Source organism: Ictidomys tridecemlineatus, chromosome 11, assembly GCF_052094955.1.
Source record: "Ictidomys tridecemlineatus isolate mIctTri1 chromosome 11, mIctTri1.hap1, whole genome shotgun sequence".
NCBI lineage: Eukaryota > Metazoa > Chordata > Mammalia > Rodentia > Sciuridae > Ictidomys > Ictidomys tridecemlineatus.
The window spans coordinates 28691435-28708717 of NC_135487.1; the positions used below are offsets into that span (position 1 = coordinate 28691435).

A 17283-nucleotide genomic window follows, 5' to 3' on the forward strand; every position below is an offset into this window, starting at 1 on the left:
TTTTTTATTTTTGTTGTTGTTGTGCTTCTTTCTTTTTATTTTTTTTCCTTTGGTACCAGGTATTGAACTCAGGGACACTCAACCACTGAGTCACATCCCCAGCCCTATTTTGTATTTTATTTAGAGACAGGGTCTCACTGAGTTGCTTAGCACTTCGTTGTTGCTGAGACTGGCTTTGAACTCGCGGTCCTCCCGTCTCAGCCTCCCAAGATGCTAGGATTATAGGCATGAAAGTTGTGTTTATAGGCTCATTGCAATGAGGGAGATAGTAAACTATTAGGTCCAAGGTATATCTCAGAAAGAAGGTGTCACGAAGAACATGTGTAGTTTGATTTTGGCTGTGACAGTTTAGGGGAGGATTTAAAGAGGCAGGGCTCTGCTCTGAATTGAATGCCTTCAGGGAGCAAGAGTAACTCTGGGTATCCTTTTTTTTTAACTTTTAAAATTTCATTTGTGGGCTGGGGATGTGGCTCAAGCGGTAATGCGCTCGCCTTGCATGCGTTCGGCCCAGGTTCGATCCTCAGCACCACATATAAACAAAGATGTTGTGTCCGCCGAAAACTAAAAAATAAATAATAAAAAAATTCTCTCTCTTTAAAAAAAATTTCATTTATAATTTTGTATCTTTTTTTTTTTCAGTACTAGCGATTGTGTCACTTTACCGCTAAGCTATATCCCTAACTCTTTATTTTTGAGACAGGGTCTTGCTAAAATGCTAAGGCTGTCCTCAAACTTGCTATTGGCCCTTCTCTCAGCCTCTTGAACTACTGGAATTATAGGTGTGTGCTACCCTGGCCAGCATGACTTCGTATCTTAACGTTTTATCCAGAAGACAGGAGGAACAAAGCAGGGTTAAATCTGTCCTTGATAAAGAATAGTAATCACTTATATTATCCAGAAAAGAAAATGTGGGGCATATTTAGTTTCTGTGGCTTAGATCGTGTTCTTGTTTTTGTCTATTCAGACATGATTATGGAATAGTCTTGTTTTGTCTACTTCCACCATCACCATAGAGTGGCAGCCTTAGCTGATGTTATGTTCTGTAAAAATTTCTTTTATGTTCAACAAGCAAATACCACTGCTGAGCTGTGCATACAAGGCCAGCTCCTAGCTAAGCTCTGCCCAGGTTGAATGTCAAGACAGCTCCAGATGTCAGGCTATTCTTGTCTTTCCATATGATATTAAGATGTATATGGTAGGGGCTGGGGATGTGGCTCAAGCAGTAGCGTGCTCGCCTGGCATGTGTGCGGCCCGGGTTCGATCCTCAGCACCACATACCAACAAAGATGTTGTGTCCGCCGAGAACTAAAAAATAAAGATTAAAAATTCTCTCTTTCTCCTCTCACTCTCTTTAAAAAAAAAAAAAGATGTATATGGTAATGAATTAACCATGTATTAAAAAATTAAAAAGCAGGCTGGGGCTGTAGCTCAGTGGCAGAACACTTGCCTAGCATGTGTGAGGCACTGGGTTCAATCCTCAGCACCACATTCAAAAAATAAAATAAATAAAGGCATGATGTCCATTACAACTATAAAAAAGATTTAAAATTTTTTTTTTTTAAATTAAAATGCGGGCTGGGGATGTGGCTCAAGCGGTAGTGTGCTCGCCTGGCATGCATGCGGCCCGGGTTCGATCCTTAGCACCACATACAAATGAAGATGTTGTGTCTGCCGAGAACTAAGAAATAAATATTAAAAATTCTCTCTCTCTCTCTCTCTCTCTCTCTTTCTCTCTCTCTCTCCTCTCTCACTCTCTCTTTAAAAAAATAAATAAATAAAATTAAAATGCTAGTGGTGGTGGTGCACGCCTATAATCCCCACAGCTCTGAAGGATGAGGCTGGAGGATCACAAGCTCAAAACCAGCCTCAGCAATTTAGCAAGGCCCTGACCAACTTAGTGAGACCCTGTCTCAAAAAAAAAAAAAAAAAAAAAAAAGGAGTGGGGAAGTGACTCAGTGGCTAAGTGCTTCTGGGTTCAATTCCTGGTACCAAAAAAATTAAAAAGAAAAAGAAAAAAGAAGCTGCTGAGTGTGGTGGTGCATGTCTGCAGTCCCAGTGGCTTGGCAGACTGAGATAGGAGGATCATGAATTCAAAGCCAGCCTCAGCCAAAAGCAAGGCACTAAGCAACTCAGTGAGACCCTGTCTCTAAATAAAATAATAAAATACAAAGTAGTTCTGGTTATGTAGCCCAGTGGCCGAGTGTCCTTGAGTTCAATGCCCCATACCCAGCAGAAAATAAAAACCAAAAAAAATTTTAAAAATAAAAAAAATAAAAAGCTGCCAGGCATGGCAGTGCACACCTATAATCCCTAACCCTAACCCTAACCCTAACCATTTTGTATATATTAGTACATTTGCTCTTTAGGCAAACTCATGAAGTATTTTCTATTGTTTTTCCATTTTAAATATGTGAGACACAGGAGTTTAACAGCCTTACCTTAATAAGTACAGAGTCACAGAATCTGTATATCTGTTTTCTTTTTAAATACATTTTTTTTTACTTTTTCTTGTCTTAGAAGTTATATTGAATCATTCAATTTCAAGTGCATTATATTATTTAAACAAATGAATTAAAGATCATTTTATTCTGCTGAGTGATACTTAAAGGATGCTGTGAGTATATAGTACTTGTTAAATTTTGTCTCCATGAATAAGATAAAACAAACCTATGTCAAGAACCATTAAACTCTGAAAAGGCTTGTGGTACAAACCAACTAACGAGATAGATGCTCTGTTTTCTAATTAATGGGGTTTGGGAGATCAACCAGAGGTTTGCAGAGCCTGCCTTAACCGTCAGAAATAGGGAAGATCTCCGGCTGGGGATGTGGCTCACCTGGCATGCGTGCTGTCCTCAGCACCACATACAAACAAATATGTTGTGTCCGCCGATAACTAAAATATAAATATTAAAAAAAATTCTCTCTCTCTCTCTCAAAAAAAAAAAAAAAAAAGAAATAGGGAAGATCTCATAAAATGTTGAGAAAAGCAAAGAACTGCCTACAAAAAAGTGCATATTCTTGTTCTAAATCATTTCTTCCAGCTCTTGATTATTAGAGAACTTGTAATCTGGCAAAAGAAAGGAGTTGGAGAGGATGCCTTATTTTCAACATAATAGCAGTTGCCATTTGCTAAGCAATTACTATGTATTGGGCACCATATTAGCACTTGCATGAATCTATCCATGTCTCATTTGATCTTACAACCTTGAAAGGTACCTACCTATTATTACCCCCATTTTACATGTGACTCAAGAAATACCACTATAAGCTTTTACATATCAATAAAGGAAGGTTTTCAACCACATTCCATCTCCTTTCTCAGAAATAATTGCAATTCCCCCGTGACTGCTGCTTAGCGATTGCTGACTTTGCTGTCTGTGCTGCCCTCTCCTGGACCACTGAGCTTTTTGTCTGGCACCCACTGCTATGCTGTGGTCAACCCACAGGGATGATCTGGAGCCCTCCTCTGTCTCCAGTGTGTCTGAAGAACTCACAAAAATCCTTAAACTTTCTTGAGGTTCACAGTCTGTTCTCCCAGAAACAAAATTCCTAAGGGCAGTGTGAAAAAACTCTTTGGAATAACTTAATAAGTTACCTCTGCCCAAGTTCAAATTCTGTTATACACAAGAAATGACCACTGAGGCTCAGAGAAATTCAATAATTTGGTCAAAATTACGAAGGAGTCAATATTAGAGCTAGGGTTTAATTTCTCTCTGACTCCAGAATGACTTCATTTCACTCTGTAGGGCTACCTTCATAACTATTCATTAAACTGAAGGCAATAGGACATAGTAAATAGTGACTGAATAAATAAACATATGTAGAGTACCTACTCTGTGACTAATCAATTAAGTGAAAAAAAGGGAAAATATATCACAGAAGCACTGTCTTTTGGGGAAAGCCATGACTAAATGAAAGCAGGAAGCAACTGAGAATATAGGGGATTTTTCTGTTGACAGACCATGAGTTCTATGTAACTCATTCAGTCATTCAAGCAGTCAGCAAAATTCATGTTTCCTATGGCCTGGCACTGTGAGAGTCACTAATATAGGGTGGAAAACAAACAAACACAAACACTGTATGCAAGTCTATAGGATAGAGGGGGACTAAATAAATAAAGGAATATTCAAATGTATAATTACAGATTCTGGAAACTGTTATGAAGATTAAAAAAAACCCAGAATTTTAGAAGATGAAAAATTGAGGACTAAGTTTAAGAACTCTGAAGACTGAGAATGAGCTGGATAGTAAACAATGTTTCAGACAGAGGGAAGAGCAGGTACAAATAGAAAATAACCATGAAAGGCTCTAAAGAAAATAGAAAATAACCATGAAAGGCTCTAAAGAAGGAAAAATTAAAGTTTAAGGGGCTGAAGAGAGATTAATGTAACTAGAGTTCACTCTGCTAGGTCCAGATGACATCATTCCTTAATTCCAATCGTTACAAATAAGAGGGAGTTCCAAGAAGAAACAACAAATTGAACAGACACAAAGGCAGGAAAATTGATATTTGGGGCCAGAGTAACAACAGCTTTGAGAAGCTAGCAAGGAACTCTGTAATCTTAGGAATAACAGGTAATAAAGCTAGATGGTTAGAATTAAAGATAGGCTGAAGATTCAATTCTATTTCAAGGGGAAAGGGGCTGAACAATTTTAAACAGAGTTAAATTTGGGAAGATGAATCTCATGGAATAAATGGGATAAACTAAGAAAGATTTTCAATAGTTCAAGCAAGAAAAAGTAAGATTTGTCTAAGGGAGGTGGTACAATGAAGGAATTGTCCCCCTTAAAAAACCTGGCGAGCAAAGAAGCATTCTCCAGATGAATCTCTGGCAGAAAGGGAAAGGCTGAAAGAGCTGAAAGAGTCTGAGATTTTGGAGTCACCCTCTCCTTTGGGGTTCTCTGACTTTGGGCCTTTCTCCTTTTGCCAAAACACAGCAACAAGACCTCTTAGAAAGGATCCATAAGCTGCAAAGAGAAGCAAAGGAAAGTTCCTGTGGTCCCAGTGAAGTGATAATAGCAACTCTGGGGGAGGCAACCTGGGAGGTCATGATGACAATCATGGAGGGTAATATTTCAAAGTGAAGCTCTGAAGTGTATACTCCCTTCCTCACATCTTGCAGTTACTCTCATCCCTCAAGTTTTTCTCCTACCTTTAGAGGAATATGTTCTCATTCCTCAGGCATGAATAAATAGAAATGGGTATAAGAAAAGATAGATGGAAGTTAGTTGTGGTGGTGCACATCTATAATCCAGCTGCTCAGGAGGCTGGAGCAGGAGGATTGCAAAGTTTAAGGCCATCTTCGGCAATTTAGCAAAACCTCAGCAACTTCATGAGACTTTGCCTCAAAATTAAAAATATAAAAAGGACTAGGGATATAGCTCAGTGGTAAAGCACCCCTGGGTTCAATTCCCATGGTCCAAAAAAATAAAAATAAAAAATAAAAGATGGGCTGGGGATGTGGCTCAAGCGGTAGTGCGCTCGCCTGGCATGTGTGCGGCCTGGGTCTGATCCTCAGCACCACATACAAATAAAGATGTGTTTGCCGAAAACTAAAAAATAAATATTAAAAATTTAAAAAATAATAATAAAAGATGGAAGAAAATTTTCTAAGACAACTTGAATTGATAGGACTTGAAATATAACTTTACTAGATTTTGAATAAAAGAAAGAAAATAGAAAATAACCATGAAAGAACCCTGAATGTGAGACCAGTGGTGATTTAAGAACTTGCTTTCTTTACATTGATTCCATCCTCCCTAGTAATCTTCCAGTGGTTATTTTGTTTCCCAAGTTGACTTTTCTATAAGGATGCCATTGAATTTCTTAGGATAAATCAGAAAATTGGGCTCTTGTGACTTAATCATAGCTGTGTGAAATGATAAAGTTCTTGAACAATTTTAAACAGTAGAGTTGAATGGGATTGTGGAACTTGCAAATTGGAAATTCTGTCCCCATCAGCTCTTTTAATATTCCACAATATGGATCTGTTCCTTGATCATTTTGATACAGGACAAAATCAAGAAAATAGATGGTTTCCATGGTCAATGTGTATGGAGTGTCTACAATAAGGGGAACTAAAGTTATCCTCTGAAACTGAACCTTGTAGAATAACATTTATTCATTACTTACTACTTGTATGGCCCTGGCCCTTTGGACACTTTTCATTAGAAATCCATCTTATTATTATATCCATTTTAAAATAAGAAAACACCTGGGCTCCAATATTGCTGCCTATTGACTCAATACTTCTTTTCTCTGATTGCATTTATCACGGTGGCAGCAGGTGTGGCCTTGACATGCAAAAGGATAACAGCAAGTTTGTAGACCTCTATTTGCTAGTAGAAATGCTCCACTAGTGGTGACATCACAGATACTAAGGACCACGTCTTCATTCAGATGAATGGAAGTTGACAAGATCATGGTGCTGTAGTTTGGATCTAAAGTGCCCCGAAAGACCCAGGTGGTAAAAATTTGGTTCCCAACTTGGTACTACTGGGAGGTGGTGTGTTGAGAGCCACAGCCAGTCAGAATGACCCTGGCATATTGCCAGAGGGAATGGTTGAAAGGTGACGCCAGCGAACCATTGAGATGATGATTTGAGTTAAACTGTATATAACTGCTGTTGACCTGGATTGATTGGAATAGGGCGGCTCCGGGAATCTGCCTCCCTGCTGCTTTGGAGTTCCCGGGGAGTTCTCTCAGGGGTTGGGAGAGATTGGGCACACGGAGCCCGGTGGAAGGTATGTGTTCCCCAGTAGTGTGTGTGCAGTGCCAGTGAGAGTTGGGGAATAAAGAGTTGCTGTTTGAACCTACAAGGCTTTGTGGCGGCTCAGTTATTTGTGCCAAGCCAGACTGCGGCAGTGGTGGACAAAAAGAGATGGGGCTTAGTGGGAAGTCTTCAGGTTGCTAGGGATATGACCTTGAATGGGATTGTGGAACCATCCCACTCTCCCTTTTTTTGCTTCCTGACCATGAGGTGAGCGTTTTTTTTGTTCTACCACAAGTTCCACACTATGATGTGCTGCCTTGCACAGGCCTCAAAACAACAGGACTAACCAATTATGGCCCGAAAGCTCTAATACTGTCAGTTAAAATTAACTTTTTCTCTTCATAAGTTCATTACTCAGGTATTTGTTACAATGACATAAAGTTGACAAGAAAGCTTAGTAGCAGTTGAAAATCCTTATTATCAGTGGGAACTTTTGCAAATGGGCGAGTCAGAAATTTTATTTTTCAATTGGCCAAGGCTAATAGCATTGTCTCAAAGAACTTCTGAATGGAGAGAATCACTGACTTGGGATATTTTTCCATAAATATAGTGAGAACCATACCACACCCCCCCAAAAAAAGGGGGAAAAAAAGAAAGAAAAAAAGGAAACCTGAAGCTTAAAGAGATTAAATGATCTAAAGGAGCATAATAAGCAGCTGGAGCTAAATGATCTAAAGGAAAGCAATAAGCAGCTGGGATCTAAATCTACAAACTTGGCCCCAGAATCCTCTGGATTTTATCTACATTGAAAATAAAATGTCATTATCATAGTAGGTTCCACAATTTTTAAAAAATTTGAATAGATGAATTTTCAAAATTTAACTACCTTTCTGGGCAAGGTGGCACACAGCTATAATTTATATATATATATATATATTTTTTTTTTTTTTTCCCCCAGATACTTGGAAAGCTGAGGCAGGAGGATCCCAAGTTTGAGGTCTGCCTGGATAATTTAGCAATCCTATCTTAAAAGAGAAAATAAAAAGATATAGGTTTAGAGCATCCCTCGGTTCAATTTCTCATATTGAAAACCTAGTTGTCCTAATTCCTCACTTGTAAATGTCTTATTGATGGTGACTGAGAAATAACTAGGGAGCTGGGTACAGGGGCACATGCCTGTAATCCTAGAAACTGAGGAGACTGAGACAGAAAGATCACAAGTTTGATCACAAGCCTCTGCAACTTAACAAGATCATGTCTCAAAAAATATAAAAGGGCTGGAGCTGGGAATGTAGGTTGTTGGTGGAGTACCCCTGGATTCAATCTCAGGAAACACACAGGAACCACACAGGAAAAAGAGAAATAACCAGGGGAACTGGGAGTACATGAACTGGGTAAAATTAAAGAAAGTTACAATTCAATTAGCTATATTGTAACTCCTGGAGGTGGTGGAATGAAAGAATACAAAAATCAGGACTTGTTTTATTCACTATATATTATCAGTCCTTAAGACAAAACCTGAACTAGATTGAACATGGAGAATGGGGGAAGGAAGGGGGGTTAGGAATGGGAAAAACAGTGGAATGAATTGGACATAACTTTCCTATGTTCATATATGAATACACAATCAGTGTAACTTCACATCATGTACCAACCACAAAAATGGGAAGTTATATGCCATGTGTATATGTCAAAATACATTCTACTGTCATGTATAATTAAAAAGAATAAAAATTTTTAAAAAGAGCCTGAAACACGATTACTGATACATATTTGTTGAAGAAATGAATAAATGCCACTCAACACTGCCCTGTAATATTCCTGCACATATCTAGCATGTGTTCTTTACTAACTCATTCTAAAATAACTCTTAACAAAGTTTTTCCTCTCTCCACTAATTCAGTTGATTTTCTCTCACATTCATGGAGAAAAAAATAAACATTCTGGAAATGACTCCCAAATCTCTTACTATCAAAACTACACACGCTATACTCATATTCTAGGTTCCCTCCAGTTGAAATAAAAATGCATCTCTAATTTCTATTCCAGACCAAACCTCTTGTATTCTGGATACTATCCCCTCTTGCCTTCTCCAAGACTTTTCTCCTGCAGTTCCTCCTTCTCTTTTCTGCACTTTTCTGTATCATTTCCATACATATAACCATGCCCTCTAATTTCTCACTACTTCATCCCAATCCTTGGGGTCCATCCACCTTGACCTTATCATTCTAAAACAAGATTAAACCCATGACTTTTGCACCTACTAATTCCTGTGCCTGAGAAACTCTTACCTTTTAAATTTTTTTGACTTTTTTTTTTCTTTTCGTTTTTGAGGACTTTAATCCATGTGAGCTGTAGTTTTGGATATGGTTTAAGGTAGAAATCTAATTTCATATTTTTCTCTTTTGGGAAAAAAATGTCTCAGCGCTATTTATTGAAATATATCTTTTCCCCCACTGACTTGTAATACAAACTCTTGTAATAAGCCAAGTTCCTTTGGAGTTTGTTTTCATTTCGGCCTAACAAGCTTTGCTTCTTATTTTCCTTCATCAGGCACGCTTCTCTCTTGGTTCCTCTCAGGGGTACCTTTCCCTCTCTTTCTTCAGATCGTCCTTCATATCTAGATTGTCTATAGGCATTTCTGGCGACTTCAAAGATCCTGGAAGAACCGAGACTGGCTAGAGCTTCAGACCAGTTGTTGCTAAGGCGGCTGTCGCTGAGAACGCCGAAAGGACCAGCCCTCGGCGCCCTAGTGATGGAATCAGGCGCGCGCCAGTGTCGCCAAAGGGTGCGTCACCGCGCGCGGACGACAGGGGGCGGGGTCGGGGATTAGTCACGTGGCTTGGTTGCCTACGCGCTGCTGGGCCGTGGGAAGATGGCGGACGGAAAGGGAGACGCCGCCGCCGCCGCCGCCGGGGCCGGGGCTGAGGCTCCAGCGGTAGCGGGAGCCGGAGAAGGAGCCGAAACAGAGTCCATGGCTCGGGGTCATCGCCCTGCATCTCCGGCGCCGGGAGCCCCGGGCCTGCGACCGTGTTTGTGGCAGCTGGAGACAGAGCTGAGGGAGCAGGAGGTGTCTGAGGTCTCATCTTTGAACTACTGCCGGAGCTTCTGCCAGGTGAGGGGCTGACTGGCTGATTGAGGGCGGCGGAGCGGGGAGGCCAGGGAAGGAGGCCCGGTATCCGTTGCAGCAGCCGAGGCTGAACTCAAAGACACCACCCCCGTGTCTCGCCGCGCCCCCGGGCCGCAAAGGCCCAGCTGGCCCCCCTCCGCCCCAGTCTGAGTTTGGCCACTGTCGGGGCGGGTTTAGCTGGGCTATACTGAGAGCCGCGAGAGCGCCGACGGCTCCCTGGAAGGGCCGTGCCCTGTCGCGGTTGCTTGAGTCCTGCCGGGGTGGTTGAAGCGCCACTGCCCCCTGAGGGTTTGATTGCTCGTTCCTGGTGGGAGATGCTTCTTTGAGTGATATGGGTCTCTCCGAACTGGAAAACCCAGGTTTTCTTGAATAATCCGGAGGGGTATATTGGGGCCAGAGACTTCTCTTTGGAGTCAATGTTTTCTGGCCCCTAAAAGGCTTGATAGTTGGCTTTGAAAGACGTGTCGGACTTTCCGATTAGGGATTGTGGAGCCGTTTGGTTGTTTTGTTTTTGCCCATTTTGGAGAGCAAGGAGATATGTTAATGCCTTCTTTAACCTCTTTTGTGTTCATTTGTGGATTGTAGTACCAGGACTGAGGCTGGTGATTAGAAGAGGTTCAGGAAAGAGATGTACAGTGTGGCCTCTTTTGGCAGTCGAATGATCCATTGCTTCTGTGCCATAGAGGGTCCCAAATTTATTTGCATGTTTATGGATGTATTGGTTTCCATGATCCCTCCAAGGTGTTTCTCGGTGTTTTCAAGTCTACTACATTCGTACATATTTGCTATTATTATTTCTACTTCTGATGTTTGTTTTATCAGGTTTCACAGTCACTCCTTTGCTCCCCACCTGTGGTACCTTAGAGAATATAAATTAATTGAAGTATATTGGTACTTGGATTCTTAATGAGCATTTGAGTTTGATGAAGAAATTGTGGCTTTCCAAAGTTATAATTTGGGTGGGGGGTGTTTTCTCTGTTGGTTCAGGGCAGTATCAAAAGTTGATTTGCTTGAGTGATTTTCTTCCCCCTCTTGCTGAGCCAGAAGAACCTCATCTCTGAATTAATTTTATTCTTGCTAATCTTTTTCATCCGTTATATCGCTCCAATTTTTGTGTATTCAACCTGTAGTATTTCCCTCCCCTATTTTATGTCAAGGTATAATTGTTATCTGCTTCCTTGCCTAGTGATAATAATTTAGAAAACTCGTTTTTACCAACTTCCTTAGAATGGTGCCAGACATAGTGCTGAGGAAGTGCTGAGGAAGCATGAATAATGCACAGTACCTACCCTTGATGAGCTTATAGTTGATGGGAGGTTTTAGAAATGACAGTATTTTCAGTGCAGTTTTGGTAATAATAGAAAAGGAGTTGTAGAGACAGTAGTGAGGAGAGAGCCCTCTTGGGGCATCCTTGTCGAAAAGACAGTTAACTAGTAAAAATAAAGTTTAAAAGATTGATTATAGAGCGTAATATGTGTTTAGAACTTGTAGAGGCCACTTTAGATAGGATAAGGCTCTATGGCTGAAAGGATATAAATGGGTCATGTGAAGGTCTGGGGGGAACATCACTCCAGTGCCAAAGGTAGACATGAGAAGGGACATAAAATGCTATAGGAGAAAAGGGAATTAATTGCAGAGGGAGTGTGGGGACAGGAAAATAATCATGGGTTTTGATTAAGGTTTCTAAGCTTGAGTTGTCTTTTGCAAAGATAAAAAGAATGTATATGGCCAGTCAGAATAAAGCTTATCAAAGATAGATATTTAGATACAGATTTAGATATAGATTCGTTTTATGTCTATTGCTTGCATTTCCAATTTTATTTTAAATAATGTTTTAATGTCAAAAATCTTGATAAGGCCTAGAAATATGAGGACCCAGAAGAATTTTTCAAAGATAGCGCTTTTGTGATTTGTCTTTTCTATGAAATTTTTCCTGAACATTTTCCAAAAATATTCTTTGGACTAAAAAGAAAATAAGAACAGTGTTCCTGTAACATTAGGTTGTCCTAGAAGGCACATTGGATTGGATGTTAATTGGGTCCTAATTGTGATTCTACTTCTTCTTAACTAATAACTTTGGGCAAACTATGACTGTGCAACTATATCATGTTTTCTGACCTTTATGTCCTCATGATGCTTTATACAAACAATAGAACAGAAAGTTTATGTACAAATCTTCACAGAATTTGTCATAATATTTTGTTACATTTTTTCCAGTAGCTCAGATAAAATCAACTGTGTCCTTCATCACCAGACCACAGAAAAAAACCTTAAAATTAATGAAAAAACAGGAAAAATTGCACTATTAAGTTGATTGAATAGCTCTTGGTTTCTCATAAGATTTTTTCATTCACTTACTGTGTGACTAAGTGCTGAAGATGGGAAGCTAGGAGCTTATGATATGAAGAGATAGGTAGTAAGTATTAATTATCATAAGGGCCTGGATGTTTAATTACTACCACAAATCTATTTTCATCAGGTGTTTACTTTAGAAATATTGTTTTTTAGATTATATTAAGTAGATCCCTTCTATAACATGCTTGCATCATATTCTCTTTCTTGCATCATTTAAAAGAAGTCACTTTATCTTTGGAATTGTACTAACTCAAGAAATAAACTAAGTGGATAGGGAATCTTTTCTCATTCAGGGTGTATTTTAAATTTTCTTGAGTTTGTGAAGACGGTAAACTCTAGAAGTAGTAGTTACTAAGAAAATGATACTTAAATCAAGTTATATTCAATGAAAATTTGTATTCAATGACTATGGGATATATCCCCCCCCTTTGGTTACACTCAGTTCCTTTTCTGAAAACATTGTCGGACAGTGTAGATAAAATTAATAACACAAAACAATCCTTCTTTGTTTTGCTGAAAAAGTGATGTTTAATTAAAATTTTGCTGTATTTTGGGAGTCAAGATGCCAAAAGTTTTACAACTGGTGACTCTATTTGTAACACAAATTTTTGAAGGCTTTTCAGTAAACTTCATTAATAAACTTGAATTTTTTTAAAATTTAGTTGTACACAACACGTTTATTTTGTTTATTTTTTTATGTGGTGTTGAAGTTCGAACCCAGGGCTTTGCGCATGCTAGGCGAGTGCTCTACTGCTGAGCCACAACCCCAGCCCAATAAACTTGAAATTATTTGGTGAATATTTATACTTTGAGAATACCAAAGGAATTTTATGAGTATACCACTTTATATGAGACAATTTTAATTTTTAGACTGGCAGTGACTTTGTATGTTTTTAATGGTTAAAATAAGTAAGTGCTGCTTGGTGTAAATGACACATGCTTATAATCCCAGCAGCCGGGGAGACTGAGGCCAGAGGATCAAAAGTTTGAGGCTAGTCTCAGCAGTTTAGCAAGGTCTTAAGCAACTTAGTGAGATCTTATTTCTAAAGAAAAAATAAGAAGGGTTGGGGATATAACTCAGTGGTGAAGTGCCCCTGGATTCTATCCCCAGTACCCCCCCCCCAAAAAAGTGCTATATTTGCTTTCCCTAGTAGCCCTCCCTTATGTACAGGGTATACATTCTAAGACTCCCAGTGGATGCCTGAAACTGCTGATATGAGCTCTATATACTATTTTTCCCCTTTACTTACCTGTGATAAAGTTTAGTTTATAAATTAGGCACAGTAAGAGATTAACAATGACTAATTATAAAATGAAACAATTATAATGATGTACTAGTTATAGTATATCATTATATTAATATATTTTCTCTTTCATAATGTCTTATTATGCTATACTCTTCCTGTGATGAGGTGAGGTGAAACAGTGTCTAAGAGATAAGATGAAGTATAGTGAAGGATGTAGGCATTGTGACTTAACCATAGTCTACATAACTACACAGGGTTACTTAAACACAAGCACTGTGATAACCCAACTGGCTAGTAAGTGACTAACATGTGGGTAGTGTATACAATTTGGATAAACTGGACAATGGGATGATTTATGTCCTGGGTGGGACAGAGCTAGATGATGCAAGATTTCATAGATTACATAAAATGGTGTGCAATCTAAAACTTTTTGCATTATTTCTGTAATTTTTCATTTATTATTTTTGGACTGCAATTGACCACTGGTAACTGAAACCACCGATAAAATGGGGCTACTTCAGGCACCAACATGTAAACTAGCTCTGTAACCTTGGGCATATTACTTTCTTAACCTTAATTTGCACATTTGCAAATGGAATGATAATAGTACTTATTGTTCTGTGTAAATACATGGTTATGAGGATTAAATAAGATTTTTCTCTATTAAAAAAAAGCAATGCCTTTGAAATTGTCTGAGTAATCCAGATTTCTTAGCGTTGACCCTAGGTTGCTATTCACTTTTCACCTGGTCCATCACATCACTCTGGTCCTAGTGTTACTGACACTTTAGTGGTCACTATTTGGGGTTCTTTATTTGGAGTCTATGGATCAAAAGTATGATCTCAGTCACTCCTAAGATTAAAATTTACCTGTGAGTTTTCAAGTGCATTATTTTGGGAATGTTATTTTAATTTTTATTTGTTTCTTCAAGATCCACAACACATTTTTTTTTTAAGAAAAGGAAATATCAACTGACTGATCTCCAAAAGGATAAAATTACTACTTTGACAGGATTTCAAGTCATCAAGCATTCTCAAGTCTTTCCCTTTCATTGTACCATTGTGCTGTTCTCTTATTGTCTCTCTCCCTTTTTTGGCATGGCAAAAATTCCTTCTTTAGTGCTCAGCACAAGTATTATCTCTGTGAAGCTTTCCTTGATTTCATCAGACAAGTTTCCTCTTGTTTGTGTTTTCACACTTTGTGCATAACTTTAACATATTTTCTTGCTGTCACTGTCTTAATTTAAGCTTCCTCCTTTTGCAGCAACCTCTGCACTCTTGCCTTCTAAATGACCTTATCTACAGTCCACCTTTGTGTTGTAAATATAATTGAGTCACTTTATTCCTAAAAAACTTAAGTAGTTTCTTTTCCTAAAGGCATGGTAAAGCTTGGACTCATTAGCCAGGCATACTAAAATTTTTAGAATCTGGACCCCAACTCCCATCTTTCTAGTCTTGTTTGCTTGTTTTTCTGTCCACCATCACCAATGTCCTTTTCTGCTTGATTAGCCCTAGGATTCACCACAACTGCCTATTTATCCTTTAAGACCTGGCTCAGATATAGTCTTTCAGAACCTTTTTTGGATTTCAGCATTTGGAATTAGGTGATTCTTTCACCAGAGTATTCTGTTAGCATCCTGTATATAAGCCTACTGCCTAAACATTTGTTTCCATGTTTGTTTCTTGTATTGATGAGTAAGCCAACAAAAGCAATGATCTTGTTTTTTCTCTTTTGTGTGCTTAGTACCTAGCAGTTACTACAGTGCCTGGCACACAAAAGTAATTTGTTGAATGCATTGTATTGTGGAAACTGCACAATACACTCAAGAGATGAGTATTTTAACAAAACACCTGCCTAGTGGTATAGTTTGGTGACAGAACACCTGCTTAGTGTGTACAGGAACTTGGTTCCATACCCAGCACCAAAACAAAACCAGCTCATTTATCAAAAGGAAACCATAATGTAAAGTTTAGTTAAGTAAAAACAATTTTATTGTAGAATATTACTATAAAGGAACAGAATAAGAGATTTTGGTCCTTTCTTGGAGACATTAGTTATCAGCTTAACCCTATATTCATATAACAATATATACATTTACATATATGTAAAAAGGAATAGAGAGAAAATGGGAGGCATTATAGTATTGGTGGAGAGTTAGCTACCAAATAGTACAATAGTTGGAGGTGTTGAGATTAAGAGGATCAGTCCTCCCAACTCTTTGAGGTTGGTGGCCATGAAGATTCTTGAGCTTGGGGTTGGGGGGCACCACACACTTTTTTTCTTTTTGATACTGGGTATTGAACCCAGGAGTGTTCAACCACTGAGCTACATCCCTAGCCCTTTTTATTCTGAGACAGAATCTGGCTGGATATTCTGTTAGCATCCTGTAAATAAAAGCCTAGTGCCTAAATATTTGTTCCCATGCCCAGGCTGGCCTTGAACTGGTGATTGTTTTGCTTCAGCTTTCCAAGATGCGGGCATTACAGACCTGTGCCAGTATGCCTATTTCTTTCATATATTTTAAAGAATTTTTAGTGTATTACCTTCTTTTTTTTTTTTTTTTTTTGCCCTGCCTTCTCTTGGGAGATGTCCAATAGAAATTGCATGACAAGTAGTAATCATTGCAAGAGCTAGCTTTGTAGTGCTTGTGACCAAAACATAATATAAATGTGACCTGCGAAACAGTGAAAACTAGGTACTTATCATCCACTGTAGTATCTACCACTCTTGTCTCTTGCTATATATTGGGACACCTACAAGTTTCTGTTTCTTCCTATGGATCATGCTTTTTTGAACAACGATGAATAAAAAATCTAAACAGAAAACACCACTTAATGCAAAAAATGGCAGACATACTGATAAACTGTTTTGTTTTCATTCAGGTCTAGACACCTGTGACCTCTCCTAGAGGCTATCTTATCTAAAACAGCACTTCCTAGTTACCTTTGACCTCCTTAACACTGCTTTATCTTAAACTCACTACTATCTGCTCTGCCTGCCTCTGTCTTCATCTGGAATCTTGACTGTTTTATTTACTAAGTACTTAAAATAGTCCCTAGAATAGTTCCTGGCTCTTATTGAATACTCAATAAATACTTGATGCTCTTTATATATTTCTTTCCCTAAATCCCCTACTAGACTTTATGAGAGTAACAACTGAGTCTTACCTGTCTAAGGAGAAAGCAATTTTTGCTCCTTACCAGCAGGAGCCAAACCTTTTTTATTTGTATCTTGATTACCTTAGAACCTTTAAAAAAAAAAAAACTAAACTACTTTTTTAAAAATATAGCGTTATTTTATTTATTTTTATGTGGTGCTGAGGATTGAACCCAGTGCCTCACTTGTGCTAGGGAGCATTCTACCACTGAGCCACGACCCCAGTCCTACCTTAGAACCTTTAAATTGGGTCTGGTGTACATATCTCGCGTGTGTGAGGGGGGTGGGGGGGCGGGGGGAATAGAAGAGAACTTGATTTAACAGAAATTTATACAACAAATTTTATATAGATAATTTTAACAAATAAAAATTTGTATTATAAAACTTTCATGTTGGCACAAAGCTAACCTGTAAACCATTATGTGAAAAATTAGGGGCACTATATAATTTCTTGGGTATCTTTTGTGTGCCATTCTCTCAGGTGGGTAATGTTATTCTCATTTTACAGATAGAGAACCAAGGCCCAGAAAATTAACTAACTTTCCTCAGGTCATATATGCATACCCTGTTGCAAGGTCTGTAGACTCTAAAGCCCATGCTCTTTTTCCCCTGTATCATAATCATAATTTCCTAAATTGTGTTTTGTGCCTCAAAACGTGTAAGTTAGAAACTTTTTTTTTTT

At 38.6% G+C, this 17283-nt stretch overlaps 1 protein-coding gene and 1 long non-coding RNA gene across 2 annotated transcripts in view; one reads left to right on the forward strand and one right to left on the reverse strand.

The window, feature by feature from the left end:
* Positions 1-9589, reverse strand: part of LOC144368008 (uncharacterized) — a 30972-nt gene extending 21383 nt beyond the window's left edge. Inside the window, exon 1 of the long non-coding RNA XR_013427729.1 lies at positions 9005-9589. This is a non-coding gene — a long non-coding RNA (uncharacterized LOC144368008). The remainder of the gene's footprint in view (positions 1-9004) is intronic.
* Rlf (RLF zinc finger) overlaps positions 9547-17283 on the forward strand; it is a 72522-nt gene continuing 64785 nt past the window's right edge. The window contains exon 1 of the mRNA XM_005318108.4: positions 9547-9828. Coding sequence (XP_005318165.3) covers positions 9589-9828 — 240 coding nt within the window. The 5' untranslated portion in view covers positions 9547-9588. The remainder of the gene's footprint in view (positions 9829-17283) is intronic.